Source organism: Salarias fasciatus (genome assembly GCF_902148845.1).
Source record: "Salarias fasciatus chromosome 7 unlocalized genomic scaffold, fSalaFa1.1 super_scaffold_4, whole genome shotgun sequence".
Classification (NCBI taxonomy): Eukaryota; Metazoa; Chordata; class Actinopteri; order Blenniiformes; family Blenniidae; genus Salarias; species Salarias fasciatus.
The window spans coordinates 23,808,720-23,829,883 of record NW_021941229.1 but is presented as its reverse complement, the minus strand read 5'-3'; the positions used below and the strand labels follow the sequence as shown (position 1 = coordinate 23,829,883).

Below are 21,164 nucleotides of genomic sequence, written 5' to 3'. Positions count from 1 at the left end.
AGGACCTTTTTAAGGATAAAAACAGACCATAAAGGTTGCTACAGAGGCATTGAGAACACACTGGTATTAACTATTACTGATGTAAAAACACATTAGTCCTAAAATACCACTGTGGGATGTTAAATGCCAAAAAATACCAAAATAAGCTGCTGCTGTACAAACCTCACAGGGAAGGTTTGTTTCGTCAAGAACGAGAGCAGAAGTGGAAGAAGCGACATGAATAAAAAGGAACTGAGCGATTCTCAAACACAGGTTCAGCGGTCAGCTCTCCTGCGTTACAGGAGATCCCCGGTTTGAGCCATTCTGTGCAGAATTCGCACGTTCTCCCTGTGGGCTTTCAGTCACAGAGCCTCAGTTCGCTCCCACAGTCCAAAAAGCACGCTGCTGGAGTCAACCGGTCACTCTCCCGTGTTTACAGCATCTCGTTCTTATGAGCACCAGTTCATCTGGCTTGTATTTAACTGACTCATCCTTTCATTGTCTGTTATCCGTCACTGTTGCAACATGGGAATCTCCTCATTTTGGGATAAAAGTATAGAAGATGGATATGGATGGATAGAGATAATTACAGTAAACTGTAAAAAAAAACTGTTTAACAATAAACAAAGAAAAAAATCTTTTTCAGATGAGTGATGAGGGGAACTCTGCTTTTTCCTTTCCTCGAGGAAAAGCACAAACCAAACGCCCTGGAGGACGCCGAGAAGTAATCTGGTGCCGACAGGTTGTGGAAAGGAGCAGAAATAAGTGGAAGTTTGTTGTGGTGTATTGCTTCCTGTATGAGACTGTTTGTGTGAGGCCAAGAGAAAAAAGGGGTCAAATAATTACCTGTCATGTCGAGAAATGCTTCAGCGCGGCACGCAAACACACACACACACACACACACACACACACACACACACAAACCGGGCGAGACAGAAGCTGCACAAACCCAACACAAATGACTCAACGGCCACACAAAGCACACATTAATCACACGACGTCTAGTGTCTCAGTGCAGTTTAAAAAAAAAAAGAAAAAAAGGAGAGAGCGCACAGCAAAACATGAAAGCCACGGAGTCCAAACACACACACACACACACACACACACACACACACGGATGGACGGATGAATCTAAATTCAGGACCACACAGCAACCTGGGTGCCGACACTCCAGGGATGGAGCTGTCGAAAACCTCAAAAGGTGGAGACACACACACACACACACACAGGTCAAGCCACCCTGGACCGGTCCAGGACCACACAGCACCCACGCCAGAGTGGAGGATGGGAGGGATGGCAGGAGGGGAGGGGGGGGGGGGGGGGGGGGGGGGGGGGGGGCGACTCACCGTGGGTGTGGTCAGAGAGGCCTGGCCAATCAGGTAGGAGTTAGAGACGGACATGCTGAGGCCCAGCCCAGAGCCCGCCTCCTCCATGGCCGCCACAGACGGCTGGAGGTGGCAGGAGAGAGAGGAGGAGGAGGAGGAAGAAGGGGAAGAAGAGTGGGAGGCCTGGGAGGGAAACAAAGACAAAGAGAGAGAGAAGAGAGGAAGAAAAAGAGAGAGGGAGGGAGGGATCGAGAGAGGCGGAAGTTCAGGGGAGGCAAAGAAGGAAAACGGGGTGTTAGAAAGAGAAGAAAGTACAGTTGATTATATGAGTAAGCAGGGCTGAATTAGAGCAGATTTAATCAGAGTCGAGCAGCGGAGTAGTGAAATCAAAGTGGAGGGAGCCGAGGAGGATTTTCTGAAGTTCATCACGAGCATCGTCTCTCGCTGGCTGCAATCATAAAGAACCGAGGAGGAAATGAGCAGAACGCCGAGGAGCGTCGGCGTGTATTTCTCCAGTTCAGGCCGGAAAGGTCTTCCTGGAAAGCTCTAATTACCAGCGGGTCACATGACGCGCACAGGTTACACACACTGGTATCTACTGTGACAGACCAATAAACCTTTTAATGTCCTTAGCTTTAAGGGCTTTGCAGAAACCAGGCCAACTACAGCGCACTCCAAACAGCCAATATGATCCGCTCAGTTTTTTTTTTTTTTTCATCTATTTCCTTATCCACACAGCAGCTGAAATGACTTTTTTTTTTTTTTTTTTTTTTTTGCAAAGCCGTGTAAAGTCGCCAAAGCGTGTAAGCCTGGAACACGGCTTTATGGAGGAGGCAAACAGGCTTATTCCACTGGGCCACGAGCTCATCAAGTCCAAAACATGAGGGCCAGATTAGGCCTGGCGGCGGGAGCAGAGATGAGTGCGGTTCGACTGTAGGCGCAGACAAAAGAACGATAAAAATAAAATAAAAAAAACCCCTGCGCGCGGCTCGGGATCCGCTGCCGCGGTGGCAGAAAGGGGACGATGGACAAAGGGAGGGAAGGTGTCCGGGATCGACTGCCACTCAGACAAGCAGTCTATTTTTTTCCCTGGGCTATGATGAAAATGCACAATACCCAGGAGACGAGCGTCCTCTGCTTACTGTCCACGCTGCGCCGTCTCCAACATTACCGCCAGGCTTCGGCCCACCGCCGTTTCTCACCTTCAAGTATATCTGGCTGGCTCCAGCGAGGCTTTGTGAGAACGCTGTCTTTAATATTTGAAAATTCAGGATTTGAGTCCGTGAACCTGGAAACAGGTCAAACAAACCAACATTTCCAGTGCCTGAAATAAGGTCTGCGGTTGACACGGGCTCAGGAGGATTCCACGTTTTGAAAGATGAGATGTAGTTATTACGCTGAGGCTACTTTTCGCATTAGGTAAGAAGACAGTTGCTGGAATTGGACATTGAAGAGAAAAAAAGAAACTTTTGTAAATGGCTTCAGAACACCATTTATTTAAGATATATTTAATAATAATGTCATCGGACTCATTTTGCAGTAAATTGTCTCTTTAAAGCGGAGAGCGCAGATTCAAAGGGAGTCTAAAAATAAGTGTGACGGGAGGTGAACAAATGAGTCTGAACTGTGGAGGATAACGGGCGTGAAGGTACGACTCCCATCGCTCTGAGTGACGTCTCGGGGCCGTTACAGGTCTCCGCTTCGGCCTTCGCAGCGTCCCCTCCCCCTGTGACGGCCGGCCCGGCTCTCTCCCCGCCGACTCACTGTCAGACGGCCGTCTCAATTAACCCGGACGCCGACCCGGATTAAGAGGAGTGGACTGGATCTGATGCGGGGGGCTGATACCGGCGAGTCTTATCTACTGCTAATGACCGAACACCTCCGTCCTGCTGCCGTTACAAAAAGACAGATAGAGGGGAGCTGGAGATAACACGATATCGAGAGGCAGAGATTGACGGATAATTGATGAGGATTACCGCGGGAATGTACTTCAAGCCCAGGGAGCAGGATGCATTCTGTCACGCCGCTTCTCTCCGGATCCCGCCGGCAAACAGCAAGCAGACGTTTGCACCGCTGCACGCCACTTTCCGTCCCGTGATTCCACATATTCTAATTTCACCAACGAAGGGTGCTTCGCACAGCCTCAACGATTCGGCCCAAACTGACCTCAACGACATCAGGAATTTAAATTAAAAGCTTTGCTCGCACAGCTCGAGGGAAGCGATTCGTCTTCTTCGGTCACGACGGCCGATTTAACGCGGTGCGACGCCGGGCTCTGCTTACCAGTTGTCTTTGCTTGGGTGGCAAGGCGGGGGGCTGCAGAGGCTCGTGGACGGAGTCCGTGCTGCTGAAGGAGTCGTTGAAACCGTAGACCTCCTGGAAGCGCTTGTTGCGCTGCTCGTAGATGCTCTCGCTCTGCGGCATCTGGTAGAAAACCGAGGGCTGCGGCTCCGAGTAGTCCTCCACGAACTGCATGTACTGAAGGACTGGGGAAGGGAGACGGATTCAATTATCAGATGTTTACCGCTGAAACGTCGCTTCGCTAAAGCTCAACCGAGCCACAAATGGACTCGTTCCATGAGGTAAACAGTTTTTCTCCGACAATTTTTACAATTCCAAGAGGTCCGGTGATTCAGCTTCTTGTAATATAATTACAAATGACATTTTCCGTCTGACAATTACTGTACATATGGGCCGAGCCCCAGGAACCCTGATCCCTCCATTTCCCAAAATGAACGCTTTTCAAAGAGCCCTGCTGCGGTGACCGACCCCGTGTATATCTTCAGTCTGACATCCTGCAAGTTATTCCTTAAAAAAGCCAACAGACATCAGTTTTTAGCCTAATTACATTAGCTGCAGTCTCATTCGGGACTGATAAGCGCCGTCAGTCCTCTCCAAGTGCTTCAGGATCAATGACTGCTGCTTCATTAAATTTTAATATGATGAAGCAGCCTCCTGGTACTATGTCATTCAAATTATTGATTTCTTTTTAAACAAAAAAAAAAAGTCGCTGAGCACCTTTTTGCAAGTTTTAAAAAGCAGGAGTAAACTTTCAGTACAAGAAAAACTTGCAGACTTAAACCAATTAAGCTGAAAACATTAAAAATGTGGCGTCACTGAAAAGGGAAATAATCAGGCAGCGAGAACATGAGCGATGAGCCGCACGAAACGATCAATATCGTCCCGACGAATCTGGAATGCCTGCAGCTCGACACGCTGCCAAGTGGTGAATAAGCAGGAAGGCCTGACTCCACGTACTGGATGACATAATACAGTAGCGGAGCAGGAAGTGATGCAGCAGAGGAGACAGGAAATGACCAAACGTTGCCCTCGGTGCCTCCGCCACCAGACTCCATTGTAGCACTTCCTGGTGTTCGCTTCCTGCCTCCCTTCACAGAAGAATATTTCCTTGACATGAACTATGCTTCAAATGAATCTCCATGACGAAATGCAGCCCACATCCTGCGCTCCTCTCCTAGATTAACCCCATCCCGTCACGTCTTCCCCCTCTCTCTGCCCCGCTCTCGGCCTCCAGCTGCCTTTGTCATCTCATTTAGAGGCTGAAATACTCCCTCATTACGCCGCCAGCCCCTCACTTACTGTGTCTGCTTTTCTTCTCCGGCAGCGGCGGCGGGCTGGCGGGGACGTCCGCGCTCTCGCTGGCCATGTACTGCGCCACGAACACGCCCCCGTTGGTCTGGGGCATGGGCGAGATGGGCGTGAAGAGCGGGAACGGCGGGGTCGGGTGGAGCTCCTCCTCCGACAGGTTGTCGTACTGGGAGGGGTAGCGCTCGTACAGCACCCTGGACCCCGCGTCGGGGAAGGCCGGCGTCTGGGTGCTGCGCCGCTTCTTCAGCGGCAGCGCCGGCGGCGCGCTGATGCGGGAGGACAGGGGGTTGGGCTGGTTGGGCTGCGGCGTCCAGTACTCCGGCTGCTGGGGCGGGGCGCTGAAGCGGGGGTGCGTGGGCTGCTGTCCGGGGACAGGGGAGGACGACTCGCTGTGGGACTCGGGGAGGGGGCTCAGACACCCCCCCACCGGGATCGGGGGCAGGTGCTCTCCGACTGACAAGTCCTGGTGGAGGAAGTCGTAGTCCGGGTCGTAATTCTCAGTGTTGTCTGAAAAGGAACGGATATATAAATATAACGCTAAATATAAAAACAGCACAGTCATGACAAACACACACATATACTGGAAAAAAACCCCCAAAAAATGCATCATTTACATGAAATCATTTTTGCATTTCCTTTTCAGAAAAGTTCCTCATTTACACCACCGTTCAGACTAAATCACTGTATGCTGCTCATTTCGCTTTTTACAGTAAAAACCACAGGTTATGATTATCAGTCAGGACCGGCTGGCGCGCCGACTTATTCCAAGTATTATTAAAAAAAAAAAAAAAAAAAAAAAGTGTGTGGTTTTGTCTTTGGATTCTTACCGAGCGTCTCGCAGCTGGTGTTTCGCGAACACTGACCGCTATCCTGCTCCATGGAAGACAGCTGTTCGTCGGACTTGCTGAGTTTCCCCATGCTGCTGCACGGCGACAGGCGCGGAGAGTCGCCGCCGTACGACTGGCTTCCCCCGGAGAAACGCCGATGGAGGAACTCCTGCTCGTAATCCTGCACACACACACACACACACACACACACGGTTTATTTTATATTGTGTTGGAATAAAACTGAGGGGACGCCGTGAAGCTGATCCCTCACCTGTCGGTGGTCGCTGCACGGCAGGCTGGAGCCTCGGCTCATGGGTGCAACCACGGCCACCGGGGTGGGCGAAGGGGCTGACTGGCGCTTCTTCGGGGGAAGGGCTGGCGGAGGGCTGCGGGCAAATTATTCAAAACACCGAATTATTAAAAAAAAAATCAACAACAACAAAACACCAGACGAGGTCAAACCTCTGAGCGCCACAGATAACGTCAATCAGGCAAAGCAGAACACACCGTCGCACATGTATGCAACACAAGGATCCATGTATGGATACATGAACACACACACTGTCACCCCCTCCGGCGCCGTGGTGAGATGGGAGCGAGGGCGTTTCATGTTAGGCTTCTCTCAGCTACGGCGTGGAGGCGACCTGCTCTGTCAAACGTCTCTGGGTGAGTTAATGCCGGGTCAGAATGGGGCGACGGGCCGACATAAGCCACCGTGACGTGTGAAGGCCGGCGAATGGAGACGCTTCGGGGGGGTCAGTCACACACGCTCATGCACTGGACGGGCTTCTGATTGGATGAGGAGGCCTTCAGGGGGATATCCAGGATCACATACTTTAAGGACAATGCAACCATGCAGTTTAAAAAAAAAAAAAAAAAAATCCAAAACAAAACACTTTCATCCAATCCAGAAGCGGGAGGAGGGGAGGCTGGGGGGGGGGGGGGTGTTATTACGGAGACGATGATCCTATGGGCTAACATACTTCTCCTTCTGGGAGGGTCTCCTTGGGCCAGCGTCAGCACTCAACTGTGCTCTGCTCCCAGAGTCCAAAGGAAAATCAAAGATGGAGGGAAAAAGCATTTTGAGAGAGACAGCAGAAAGAGGCAGAGCAACAAACACACCGGAGTGGATCCGATCTGAAGAAGCTACGCAAGCACAGAGAAAACTCCCGACTACCGCACCGGTCTGAAGAGAAAAGGACTGTTCTTTTTTAGACCTTCCACTTTTACAAAACACGTATTTGGTGAACTGTTTAAAGACCAAATCTGTTTTAATTTTTCCTTTGAAATATTTATGGCGTACCACATCTGAGCCTCTCACGGACTAGGTTCGGCTCACGAGCCATACGTTTGACACCCCCGGTCCACAGTGTTCTCATCATATTCCCATCACAGATCTACTTCGCTGCTTTCCCGCCCTCTCCTCCCATAAGTGCCTCATCCTCGCCGCCTTCCAAAGCTTTTTAAAGCCTTTAGAAAACTTGTTAACGTGAGCGAATGCCGGGAAATAAGCCCAGTTTATATTCAGACCGAAACTGCAAGCTCGAATTAAATGTGAAAACAGAAAGAATCCAGATGAGGAAATACAGAATGGGAACTTCTGCTTTTCTCTTTTAAAAGTGGGGGAAAAAAAGAAAAATCAATGCCCACAATATCACCCGAGAGGACTTCAACAACTTCTCAAACTCTTCTCCTGTCAAAGGTTTTTTCTATCCAGAACATTTCTGCATGGGGAGTGCGTGCCGCCCTCACCTGAGCTCGGCCATCTTGGCCTCGGGCAGCGGGGGTTTGGGGGGGGCCACGTCCTCGTCCGGCGCCTCAGGGGCGGGCTCCGCCGGAGCGGCCGGCGGCGCCGTCTTGTTGGAGACCTCCTGCTCGCGGTCTATCGACGGCACCTCCGAAGACGCGCTGCTGCGCAGAGAGACCAGGCGGTCGAGTCAACGAGCTGCTCTGCACGAGCGGGATTGCTGCAGGCTTCGTACCGACCTCTCCGTTGTGGCGGCGGGCGGCGTGGGCTTGCTGGGGGTGGTGGGCGACGGCTGCTCCTGCTTCTCTATGGTCAACTTCACCAATTCCTGTTTCACAGACCAAGAAAACAATTCTGCCTTACCAACTCTGAAAGTCCTGCTTTTCCAAGACGTCATTATTTCCAACACGAAGACATAAATCCTAACTTTTATCCCCCTAAATGACAGATTGACACCAAGTCGCCGTGCCATGAATTCATGATAACTTCAGGATGCTGAGACACACGTCAATAACAGCCAGACTGTGAAGCTGGCTTCTGACCTGTTGTCCCCACGAATGAGATCATGTTTAATAAATTAAGTCAAACAGAATCGGTCGACGTTATATGTTTTATCTGGAACATTTCCGGCTTCTCTGAGCCTCGTGTGTGGGAACTTCCTGTCCGACTCGATCTCTTCGCAGCATCAAGATTGGACGGGAGTGAGGCAGCGAGTGGCAGAAGCTGCGTCTTATCATGTGTTTGTTTCCTTGAGTATCGCAGACAGACTGGAGAAATGACAAGTCACTTCTGCTAATCGATGCCTCAAAATAAAACTTCATTTTAACCATGTTCAGATTCTGGAGTCACTCCCTGCAGGAATCCAGAAGTTAGATTTAAATGATTGTTTGAAGCCCATTCTTATTTCACTGCACCGCAGACAATCTGTCAGAGGGAACGCTTTAGTGCAGATTTAAATAAACAATGTGAAGTATTCTGTCATCTAATCTGATCTTCACATGTGACTGTGTCACCTGTGTGATGACTTCCATGATAAGACGATAATGTTGAGTTCATGACCTCCGGCCCTCCTATCTTCGACTGGAAGGAAAAACATGCTGGCAGGGCGTACCTTCACTCCGTCCAGCACCGCTTTGATCACGGTGGTGACGGACGCCACGTTCTCCTTGTCCTCCAGGTCGATGCCGTCCAGCATCACCTGGTCTGCCCAACGAATGAGGTTCGCCAGACTCTGATACACACGGCTGTGGCACGAAGACAGCGCCGAGCTGTCGGAGGAGGGGGGTGGGAATGGAGCGAGGAATGGAGAAGAGGAATTTAAGAGGGAAAAGAAAAAAAAAAGAGGATAATTGAAGACAACAGTGGGGTGTGAAGACAAAAACAACCGGACGAGCAAATGTTAGACAGGAAGTGTGAGAAATCACAGACATATGTACACGTCTCATTTCCTTCCATGCATTTCAGCCGTGAAGCTGTATTTCTGGGATTGGCGCTCCTTGAGGAACTGCAGAAATGCCTGACTACGCAGTCAGACCTAACACCAAGGTGTGGCGAGGGCCTGTACCGACACGCTGCAGCTGATTCACGGTGCTGGAATATCCTTCCACCGTCTCTGCACGGCTCTTCCCCGACCCGAGTGGGAGACTCGGAGACTACCGGGGTGAGCGGAGGCGTCTGACGGATGGGGGGGGGCTTTGAGCTGCAGGTCACAGTGGACGCGAGCGGGAATAGTGCGAATTGCACAAAGTGGGCCGCTTTGGCTGCTCGGTCGGTGAAGACTCGAGCGTGTAGAGACTGATCCGCTAATCTTCCGGCAAACAAATCAAAGCCGACTGCAGCGTGTAGGTGTCACGCCCACCGCTGACCCAGTTATCGGGCCAATATTGATTCGAATCACGGCAAACCAAGAAGTTTGTTCAGCCAATGGGGAAAGATTCCTGCCTCTGAAAGCAACAACAATATTGATGCAATGACCGTTACGCAATGGTTCCTGAGCCTACTGGCCAAAAAAACATCTGGGCTCAAGTTGGGTAACAATTCCAGTACAGCCATGTTTACCTTGCTGTGTGTACCCTGAGGTTAAAACAGAACGTTCTGGGCTGCGACGAGTCCCAAACTATACAACAAAAGAAGGCAAGAGACTCCGCTGCTTATGGGAATATATGTAAGTGTCTGTAATTATAGTGTAGAAGGCAAAAATAGGCTTGATTTCAAAATGCTCCTGTTTTCATCGACTGGGATTTCACTTCATGAGACCGAGATCAAATCCAACTTCGCAACTCTGCAGCAACATATCTGCTTCTAAACACGGCGCCGCGAGACACAGAATCCGTCGCCTCCGACCTCCATACTTTCACTTGTGCCGATGGGTGGGGGGAGGAACAGAGACGCAGAGAGGAGTTTTAACACGTTTCAGCAATCTGAGCGCAGCTCAGGTTACTATCACAGAAACAGCTCATTCAAACCACAGAGGAAGTAAAACAAGCTGACACACAACGTCAGGTGACAAGTCTCGGGGATGGAATTCATCTCAGTGCGGAGAGAACTGATAATGTGACTCGTCAACAAAGGCCAACACATGAATGGAATTTCTAACATTTCCTGTATCCAGAGAAGGTGTCATTTCTTCCAGCGTATTGGTGAGTCTCGGTCCTGACACGGAACGACCTACACCAGTCAGCAAAGAGGAATTTCCACTTCTTTTTTCCCTAAAACTATTACTTCATACATGTGAACACCAATGTCTGTATTTTCTCCTCACATTCCACGTAGTAGCTTGACTCAGTTTCTGACGAAAAAAAAAAAACTGTCATACAAGCTGAATCATGTGTTGCTGCAAATGATTCAGCCGGTGTGTCCATGCGGACAAACAAAGTCTTACAATAACAACACTTAAAATGTGAGCGAGGCACATGTGAAGGCACAGGAAATGCTTCGGAAAAGAAAACAACAAACTCCAAAATGTACTTTTGTACTTGTAGATGTTTCAAAACCACCGGTTTATTGCTGTTACTAAGCTGAATAAGTGCTTTTATTACTTTTTAAGTAAAGGTAGCTGTATTTCTACTTAAGTGCAGAATGTGAGCACCAACTCTGCTATCAACATCCTCAAGAGAAAACATTTTTCTGACGCTCAGAAAGGATGATAACTATCTGAAAAAATATCTGAAGTAAGCTCTGGCTGCGTTTGACGCCCCTGACTTTTACCAATTCATCATGTGCGGCTTTACATTTCTGAGGGAGTGTCAGAGAAGCGCTGGCGACTCACCTGTGCTGTATCCGGGCCTCCACGTGGACCAGAGGCAGGATGGCTTCCAGCACCTTGCTGGCGGAGCCTGGGAGCATCTCCAGCACCTTCTTCTCCACAACCATCTTGTCCACGATTGTCTTGAAGTAGCGCAGCGCACTGACCACCTCCTTCTCCTGCTCCTCCAGCCTACTCACCTTCTGGAAAACACACACACACACAATGCCACAAAATTGACTTTATTTCCTAATTTTCTTTTTACCCTGCTCTGCTTATTCCTCCTTCCATACATTTTCTATATTGGTTTTTCTAGCGTCAGGCTGTGGGGAAGCATGTAGAATACACCCTGGACAGGTTCATCACAGTCACTGATTGACCTCACATTCAGTTTATGGACACTTGCACACACACACACACAGTACTTACTCACAGGTGGAACTTGCAAACTCTACCCAGAAAAGGCTCACAAGCACAGACTTAAATCAGAGATATTAATCCTAACTTTAACCCGACCTTGCAGCCCCAGCATGCTGGCAATGGCATTGAAGATTTACGTTTACAGAGGGCCAGGATCAATGTGCGACTCCCAAGATACAGTATAACTGTAAATCACTGGTGGCCCATTAATTTTCCAATAGTCACATTAAAATAAAAATTTACGGTGCAAGGCCACGGTAAAGGTTAAACACAGCTCTGCAGAGTCTGAATCAATCTAATAAAGAGCAGCATGTTTCGTGGTTTTGACAGTTCAAACCGGAATCCTGGAAAACCGAAATTTGTTATCCACAAACTGGGCAAGTGTATTTTAGTTCAAGCAATCCTATAATTTGTCTGGAGCACAAAGAGAGAAACAGGTTACTGTAATCAGAGCACACAGTGAGAAAGCTTCAAACTACAGAGAAAAATTCCATCTCAAACCTCAGCAAGCACCTCGCAAGTAGGCAAGGAGACTCAGCGAGGAACCCACAGATAGGGGCACTGATGAGACCACTGTGGAGACCATAACCCACCAGGAGAACCTCAGAGGACCCTTCTCCTGATCAACAGGTGAAGTTAGACTGAAAAGTAACAGGACTGAGCTGAAGAAGATCATCACTGTCTTATATTGTTGAGGACATGTTTCCCATTTCCACTGTAGACTCTGAAACTTTTTAATATTATCTCGAAGGAGTACACACAAAAAAATAGATTTATATTTATTCTGCTTTAATATGTAGAAATTTAACTTGATTTTATTAAAATATGATGGAGGCAATGTGCACAAAGCTCAAACATTGAAACTAATAAAAAGTTTAAAAAGGAGACTTTCATTTGATTCAGTTTTATATGACGGGATATACAGAAAGAACAGAATTAGACTGAAGCTCTGTTGCTTTAAGGTGTATTCAGGTTGTGCATCACGTTTTTGAAAAGTTACAAAGTAATTAACTACTTTTGGAAATAAGTAATCAGTAAGGTAACAGGATTACTTTCCTGAAGTAATCAGGAACTAATGACTCTTTCCACAGTGATTGCTGTGGTTCATGATGCTGCACAGATCTAATATTCACTATCAGGAGAATCACAACATTTTTCTGCATCAACCCGACTGTTTCTATGATTCGCTCACAGGTCGGAAAGACTCTGGCTCGGAGCGATCTCACTACTCCTGCTAAAGCGCTCTTTCCGCTCCTCCAGTCTGTCACAGCGGGGCTGCTGGGGGAGTATACTCATTACAGCGAAACCCTTAAGAGGGAGCAGAGGAGTTCATTCAGGAAGTGGCCCAGTCTCATTCATGTCTTTATAGGTTTAGACACCTGCTGCAGCACAGCCAGCCAGCGCGGTGACTGGAGGGCTGTGGGAACCAGCAGGGAAACACACACGCACACACACATACACACACTCACACAGGCACAATGGAGTTAGCGAGCACAAAGCATCAGACAGGAAAACAATAGTCTCAACAATAGACAAACAAACACCAGGAATAGGTGGGATGGAGATTTCCCACAGCGCACACGCCCACACATTTTCTGTCCACAGACGCACCTTGTTGGTGGGTTTCTCAGTGTTCTTGGCCGCCGGCTCAGGCTGCAGCTGCTTGCCCTTCTTGGATGGAGTCCTCTTGATCTTGGGAGAATGGAACTTGTCCTTCAGTATCATGGTGAAGGTGGACAGGTGGGACCGCTGTGAGTCTGCGGACGGAAGGGAAACGGAGGAGACGGGCCGGTCAGTCGAGGAGGAGGAGGGGGATCAAAGTTCGATGGAAACATCAAAATCTGCAGATCAATAAACACTTCAACACAAACACGAGCCAAAGTGCAGACGAACGGACCTCATTGCTACACAGAAATACTGATGTGTGTTTGTTTAATACTGGGTACAGTATCAAAATATGCGGTTCATCATGTGGATGGGTCGCACAGTGGCGTAGTGTTGCCTCAGAACAACATTTCCTCCTCCAGTTTCAGGAAGAGGCACTTGGGGCTAACTGGCGACTGTAAACAACACGTAGGTGTGAAAGTGTGTGTTTGGCCTGTGATGGATTGACCATGGGTTCAGCGAGTTCCCGTCCTTCTCTGCTAGTCTGCTGGGATCTGCTCCAGCGCCCTGCGACTCTGAAGTGGTAGAGAAGATGGATGGATCATGTAGATGTGCAAATGCTGGCATGTTCTGAGGCATTAGCTTCTTTGAGTGCTCTCAATCTTTCCACTATCAAACTGGGAAAAAGACCACTTTTGGATATTGTTCTTTCCACTTGGAAGTTCCACATTTCTCACTCCCCAGAAACTCATGAAGCAAGAAAATGTCATGCCTGTCTTTGTTGTGTTTGACAGCAAAAATACGTCAAATATTTTTCAAATGTCTGCCTCTCTTCAGTCTCTCTGGCTTCATCCTGAACCTCAAGGACAGTCTCATCCAGATGCCCACCATGTGCACGTGACGGCAGATGAAACGTGGTTAGAGTAAAACACTCTGATTCGTGCTGAAACTGCGAGCGGCTTCATAATCGCCAAGTGATTTAGCACAAGCCAACTTGTTCACTGTGGTGAGTGCTGGTTGAATCCAGGAGGAGGATGGAGCCCCTGCTCCGTTAATCCCTTGATAATTGACTGCTCGCTCGTGGCGTTCCGTCACCTCTTTGTCCCTCTTTCACTATCTCCACACCATGCCGAATCGGGAGATAATGCCTAATAACAGCAGTGGGAGAAGTCAGGAAATGTGGGCTTTATCAGCGACGAAATTGCACCTCTATCTGCTGTAATCTCCCCTCTGCCCGATGACAGCGGGATCTGGCATTCCACGGGCGAAAGAAAAGGATTCCGAATGGTAATCAGCAGCAGGAAAACACCACAAACCAGACTTCCAGCAGGGCCCTGCTTTCATCTGTGCCATCGATCAACATGCCACGCACATACCCACCCTACTGTTCGCTCTCCCCGCCCTTAATCCTCATCATCCCCTGCTCCCTGCAAAAGCCAAAGTTCGCTGAGGCGGCCAAGGAAGACTCTGTGTGCCTCATTAAAAATGTTGATGAGAGCGCTTTCGCAGAGGAGTTCACTGCCATTCCGGCGCTGCGAGGCCGAGCTACGCCTGATCCTTCTGGACTGTGTTTTACGCTGCATTTTTGTGAAAATCTTATCAGTGTTGTGTAAAAATAAACCGGCGCTGGCCGTTCCGTGAGCATTACTGAATCAAGTCCTTTAGCTGATTCAATAAACTAAAGAGTTTCTGGAAACGCATCTCACGGCAGTTCACCACCTTTAATCTGCCTCTGACCTAGTTCTTAACCAAATAGGTCAAATCAATTCTACATACGTGGCATTGGACCGCATTCGGCACACTGCAAACTTAAAATCATTAGCGGACACAGTGTGATGAGGGTACGCTAATTAAAACACACTCTACTTCTTCACTGAGAACTGACTCTGGTAAATGGACTGTACTTCTATAAGCAATACACAGCTGCAACAGTCTGAAGGCGTTTCATGTGATTTGCTCTCACATTTCGCCCTTCGCTCATGCACTCCACGCTGCCATTCAAGGTGCTTGTGCGCCATTAGGAGCAACTTCGGGTTCAGAATCTTGCTCAAGCTATCTGTGGAAGTGTGAGATCAAAGTGCCAACAACAATGGGATTGGGGGACGGCTCACGCTACCTCGTGCTTTCTGCGATTGTAGATTGCGTTAAGCGAATGTCAGTGAAAAAGCACCAACGCCATGTGACAGAGACAGTCACCTCCTCGTGGTGTGTTGTGCCTCTTCATTTCACACCATCTGTGACTGCTAAAACACTGAGCGGAGACGAGAAATAAAAGAGCGTGTGGGCAGCCAGGCTCTGCCGAGACAGAGGAAGGTGCCCGAGTTTATCTGAGCGAGAGCAGAGACTCTGTACACCGAAGACCGCCGCAGAAACGGACAACCTTTTCATCTTAAGAGCTGCCTGGATCAATATGCTGTAGCTCAGCCACTGGGGACGCTGTGTTCCCACATGGAGCCTGAATAACACGGCCAATGTATAAAGGGCTTTTATTTATTTTTGCCTCACTATCCCGAGGCTGTTCATACCTGCACTGCCCAGTTTTTCCTGGCGAAGTCGCGCAGAGCATCCGTATACTTCAGCCTCAGATAATCTCGTATCTGTGTGACCTGGTTGCCTTTTCATTGTTTGGCACAAGTGGAAAGGGACTGGAGCCGACTTCACATTATGCTGAACCCTCTCAACTCAATCCCAGACCGAACAGGCCCAGAAGGACTCCGCGCGGGTTTACAGGCCCGTCCCGGAGCGCTGACATGAGCGCAGTGAGTCACCGCCACGCATGATCGATACAGATGCTTCCTCATCGCAGTCCCTGCGGCTCAGCTGTTTTTCTGGTTCCCGCTATCCGATGCTCCCTTCTCACTTCTCCGCCACCACCTCCGTGAGACTCCCACTTCGGAGAACAGAGCCAAACCCTCTCACAGAAAAACCAGACTTCCAGCAAAGTGGAAGTCTGGCCACAGAATAGCAATGACCTCACTGAGAGAAAGAAATGAACAGCGTGAAAGAAAAAGTCAGCAATGAAGAGGAGGAGGAGGAAACGGAGGGAGAATACAGTGAAGTGCTCTGTTGTAGTCATGTAGGCCGGTCGGTGTCCGCCCTCCTGCTCCCCGGCTTCCTGCCTGCTGCTCCCGCTGCTGCTCAGAGTTATGAGCTGGTGAAGTCAGTGGTTGTAATGTCTCTCACACTGAATCTGACTAGTCATGGATGGAGAGAGAGAGAGGGAGAGAGAGAGAGAGAGAGAGAGAGGGAGAGGGAGAGAAACCTCACACTGAAAATATTTTCTCCCTTAATGTTTTTCAGCTGTCTGGCCCACAAACACACACTTAATATCGGGTGCAGATATGAAAACTCTGCGCTCTCGTACACCTGTGGCAACATTTGTCCTTTTCATGGGCAGTTTTCGCTGTCATTTTCGCAACCATTTTTAAAAAAAAAAAAAAACTTTCGAGAGGTTGCAGAGACAGAAAAAAAAAAAGTGAACACAATATTTGACATTTAATTTGAGGCTCAGAGAAAGTGTGGCCAGACTTCCAGAAACGGTTAGGTTTATCTTCCGAAGCTGCACTAACACTGTCTGATGGTCACAGGTGGGAAATGAGGAGGCGCAAATAACGGAAGCGTGAATGACTGAAAAATGTTTCAGTCGTGCGGACTGTGTGAAATGAAATGGAAATTAATAGTTTCCAAACACCGCATCAACTGATAAATGGTCGTATTTCCATGGCGACTAAACATTAAAACAAATTTTGGGGGTTTTCAATGCAGCACTGCGACACAGAAACTGAAGCACCTTTCTATGAAGTGTTGACTAAACACATCGTGTACATAATGGCTGCCGTGAGCTGTGGACAGTTCCATGTTGATAGAGTTAACAGGCATTGACTCTGGACCTTCCTGCAGTCATATTTTCCCTCAACATGTTTGACGGTGTGTGTTATGGTCACAGTGCGTTGCCCTTCGGGCTGTGTGTGCTTCAGGACTCCGACACTCACCCTGACAGCACGGCGTTAAGGCTAACGCTAGCTGGCAAGCAGAGAGGAAGCTAGCTCTCGCGGCAGCATCACTGAAATCTCAGTGTTGTGTTCGCTCGTCTGAAGACTGAATTGACTGAATCGACACCTCCTGTGGACCAGTTTTGGTCCATGGACCTTACGTTTGACACCCCTCATTTAGACTGAAGCAACAAAAAAACAAAAACAAATCTGCCAGACATGCAAAACAAAGAAAGAATTGGGGGAAAACAGCGAGAGTGACACCGTCAAAAGTCAATAGTCAAGGATTTACAAAATAAATATCTTTTAGAGGCATTTAAATTGCCCAGACACTTTGCTGCTGTGGAAGGCCATGGGGACGTTTAAAACAAACACTCCAGGCTGAACGACTCTTGAACAAAGCCTGGGAGAGTTCTCACACAACACTGAGTCCCCGGGAGTCTGTGGCTGCTGGTTCCACTGAAGGCTTTGCTACTCTATAAGCAAACACAAACCCACACACACACACACACAGGGTGTAAATATATGGATGCTCCTGGCGAAAAAAGCAAACGCCTAAGTGTTAAATATATACAATACACCTTGAAATTGATTTTGTGTACATTTCACGTCACATTTGCAAAGTCAAATGTGTATCTTAACAACCCACAACATTCAATAGAGCGGCCTAAAGGCATTGTATAGATTACCACTTTTCAGCTGTTTCCCCCAAGGAATACAACCAGTCTGCTGTTTCCCCATCAACAGCACAGAGCCGCCGCAGCAGACACTTTCATTAACTGGCTATGTTAACAAGATTGTCGATCAGAGTGTGAAATATATCAAAAAAAATTGTAAACATGAGCATGAATTTACATCAGCAGCTCATTCAGGCAGGCGATAAATGTTTTGGTGCCGCTAATGCAAAACAGTCCAAACGCAGCTTAATCATGTTCCCACAAAGCTCGAATGAATAAGTAATGCTCCTGCATTCCCAAACCAGGCTGTCAGAAAAATACACCTGAAGGTCTTTGAAACTCTGCCTGTTTGTGCGCTTTTCCTGTATTTAAAGCACAGTTTGTCGGAGCGGGATTCGTCCGATTTCTCTGGGGATACAAAATGCCAACAAAACAGGAGAGTACTAGTCACGAGAGCCTCAAACGACGGAAGGAGCAGACAGGGTCTCTGCTGCTGCTGCTGGAAGCACACAGCTGATGATTGGCAGCATATGTGCCTGTCCGGGTCTGAGCGAGGGCCTTGACAGACCGGCAGATTGATGTGCGTCTCTTTCGGTACAGGTGTGATCGGTGCGGGACAGCTGGTCAAGCCCCCCTCGCTGCCTCCTCCACCCTCGGAAAGACAGGAAGAACGGGGTGGAGGAGACGCCGCCGAGTTTGTGCTTGAGGTCGCGCGCACAGCTGTCACCTCCTGCTGAACTCCTGCAGTGAAGCATTCGCAGGGAAAGTGTGTGCAGGAGCTGCGTTTATGGACCCGTTTAGATCGCTCCCAGACTGAAACAAGAATCGCAAAGGTCACTGTGCCAGCTGCTGAGGAGGGAAGAAGGCAGTGGAGGAGGGGGGCATGGTCTGAAAGCATGTGTGCAAGGCATACCGAAAAAATCTGTTGCAAAGCTGTACTGGACTGTAAACAAAGAGAAGAGCATGAGAGAATGCTTTTTTTTTTTTTTTTTTGCGCAGTCTGTTTCAGAAATGATATGTACTTGCATGCCAAGGTATCCTGCACACTGTATTCTTAAATAAACTAGCAAATCTGTGTCTACTAGAATATTTCTTCTTGCCAATATATCTTACACCGTTCTGGAAGGAATATGCATTTGTGGGATGAGCCACAGAGCAGATGTGTGTTGCACGCACGAAAATAATCCCTCGTCTTTCATGCAGATGGGAAACAAATTTCCCAACATTTTGTGCATTTTGCATACTGTTTGCTGACATCGCTCATAAAAGTTTTGGGGAAATAAAACAGAAAGTGTTTGAAAAGAATACTTGCCAGCGACTATTTCACCAAAAAACTATTCATACTCGCAAGGACGCAACTTTTTAACTAAACCAGATGGAGACTGACAAAAAAAAACCTTTCTGATTTTGCCGTCGCTAGATTTAGGGAAGCTGAAGCACCATCAGCAGGTCGACTATTGTTGTCATGATGTGACTCATGATGTTCTGAACAACTTGATTGTCTAATGAGTTTATTTGTGGTGTGAAAGCTGCAAGGACGGACGCGAGGGCTTTAAACAGTTCTGCTTTAACGGCTGGAAGACAGTGTACAAACACATCTGTGCTCTGAGGTAAATGTATTCTTCAGCAGTTTAATTCCACGTGTGTGTTGATATTTCACATTTAGAGGAGCACAAAGTAAAGCAAAGGCTGGTTCCAGCACATTTCAATGCAGTAATAATCAATACTGAATGTTAGTTTAAGTAGTTGTTCGGATAGCTCATCAAGTAAAATTGTAAATCACACATATATTGAAAAAAAAAAATCATTCATAATGTTCTCCTAATGAAACCCATCAATAACAAACCAATAGATTAATATGACTGGAACATTTTAGCCAGACAGTAGGGCGGGGAAGCAGATTCGAGCTGCATGAAATATTCAACATTTTTTGCGTTGAGGAGTGTTCCTGATATCTAAACAAAAACAGGATAACACTCAGGAAAAGAAACTTCAGCACAAACTATAGTTAAGTATTTCGAGTAATGTCAATAAATATATATTTAAGGAGTCTTTTTGAAGCATCCGATCCCAGTATTCAACAGCTATACTGCATCGTATACAAGCTCAATAAACCCGGTTCGAGCATTTAGATCTCAACCTGACCAAATGAAGGCAAACTTGAAATGAGCGCTTTGTAGGAAACGCACACCAAGGCTGCACTCGTCGATAAAAATTACAGCGATGTGAAAGAATCGAAGTGGCTGCTATGCTGTGGAAGCCAAAACGTGGAGGAGCTGTGCCAAACATCCTATCTCCACAGGGAAGACCTGTTGTGGAGCAAGAGTGGGAAATGCAAGCCTGAGGCATGTAGGATGAACAGCAGGAAGAAATATGGAGAGGAAAGAGGGAAAAAAAATCAACAGGAAATAGTTAAGTGCTTAGTGAATTATTTATTCTCTCCATTGTAGTGGTTTATTCCTGCTGGCTGTGTTCAGTGTTCAATACGAGTCCTCTTTATGTCCTTTGTTATCAACGTGCTGCACTCGCGCAGCGCTGCAGGATGCACCAGGCTCTCCGTCTCACGCTGCCGCAGGCCGAGCTGCAATCCAGAGCGTGGCGGGGAGGAGGCCAAGCCCTGCGAGAGGATCCTGATCCTGGTTAGCAGCTGGTTCAAGGAGCAGCAGAAAAAGAAGAGGTGGTGGTTACAGTTACAGCTCCAGCTGTGCTGCTTGAGTGTGTCGCTCGTCAATGAGCCACAGGGACACTCGGAGCATCAGGTCCACTTACTGAGTAAGTAAATGAGATACAATGGATGCTAAGTGCTCCATGCACTTCCCATGTATTGTATTTCACTTAACAAATGACTAAATGAGACACATGAGATGGTTTCCACATGGACAGCACCATCATCCACAGAATGGTACGCCCAAGTGCATGATTCCTGATGACTAATGAAAATGGCAATAGACATTATTTTAGATGACTTGGGCAAAACACTCGAGAACCAGTTAAAAAAAAATAATTCATTGATATTAGAATCAATATTTCTCTAAAGTGATACACTTATGGATCACTTCATTAAAACTAGCAATTACAAACACTGTGGACACGTAACACCCAAAAAAGATCAAATCTGGCGACATGTTTAGTTTAGTTTATTGGTTTATTTCACAGGGACAATGTGTGAAAAACATTATTTAAAGATGCTTCACACCAGATTTAGCCTAGGCTAATTTCCATCCGTAGTCCCTGAGGCAGAGTAAACCTTGGACAGGTTATCAGTCCATTAAAGGGAAAACTCATGCACTCATATAACCACATACAGGCAATTCAGAGCAACCACTTAACATCAAATGCAGATTTTTGGACTGTGGGAGTAAAGTGAAGTACTCACACACACAACTTACAAACCCAATATAAAAAAACCTGCAAAGCTTGGACTCAAACTACAGATTTTTTTCACTGTGAAGCAAGAGTACCAATCACTGCACCCTAATAGAATCTGCGAAATTCTAACCAAGCAGAAAAAATGGATGTTTTTGTGATGCTTTTTTTTTTAAACACTCCTTTCTATAAAATTCATCTAGTCCAATATTTTGTGCTGTTAACTTACTAAAGCATGGCCCTCAGCGTGTCGATGACTAGTAAAGCAGGCCCACCAGTCACGGGTCAGTAATCAGGAGCAAATATCAGTGTGGTGATGGAGCTGCTCTGTGCGCTGGGTTGCATGGAAACAGATGGTCTGGTCAACCATGGC

The 21,164-nt window shown here is 47.7% G+C and overlaps 1 protein-coding gene across 5 annotated transcripts in view; it reads right to left on the bottom strand.

The window, feature by feature from the left end:
- Nucleotides 1–21,164, bottom strand: part of LOC115382770 (rap guanine nucleotide exchange factor 1-like) — a 47,705-nt gene that overhangs the window by 9,769 nt on the left and 16,772 nt on the right. For 2 of the 5 annotated variants that reach the window (XM_030084649.1, XM_030084650.1), the window contains exons 2-12: nucleotides 12,763–12,908; nucleotides 10,756–10,934; nucleotides 8,599–8,755; nucleotides 7,727–7,815; nucleotides 7,493–7,651; nucleotides 6,724–6,774; nucleotides 6,012–6,126; nucleotides 5,741–5,921; nucleotides 4,905–5,420; nucleotides 3,588–3,790; nucleotides 1,326–1,487 (exon numbers count right to left, since the gene is read on the bottom strand). In XM_030084649.1, the coding sequence (XP_029940509.1) occupies nucleotides 1,326–1,487; nucleotides 3,588–3,790; nucleotides 4,905–5,420; nucleotides 5,741–5,921; nucleotides 6,012–6,126; nucleotides 6,724–6,774; nucleotides 7,493–7,651; nucleotides 7,727–7,815; nucleotides 8,599–8,755; nucleotides 10,756–10,934; nucleotides 12,763–12,908 (1,958 nt within the window). The remainder of the gene's footprint in view (nucleotides 1–1,325; nucleotides 1,488–3,587; nucleotides 3,791–4,904; nucleotides 5,421–5,740; nucleotides 5,922–6,011; nucleotides 6,127–6,723; nucleotides 6,775–7,492; nucleotides 7,652–7,726; nucleotides 7,816–8,598; nucleotides 8,756–10,755; nucleotides 10,935–12,762; nucleotides 12,909–21,164) is intronic. The other 3 variants (XM_030084651.1, XM_030084652.1, XM_030084653.1) reach the window with 2 other exon arrangements.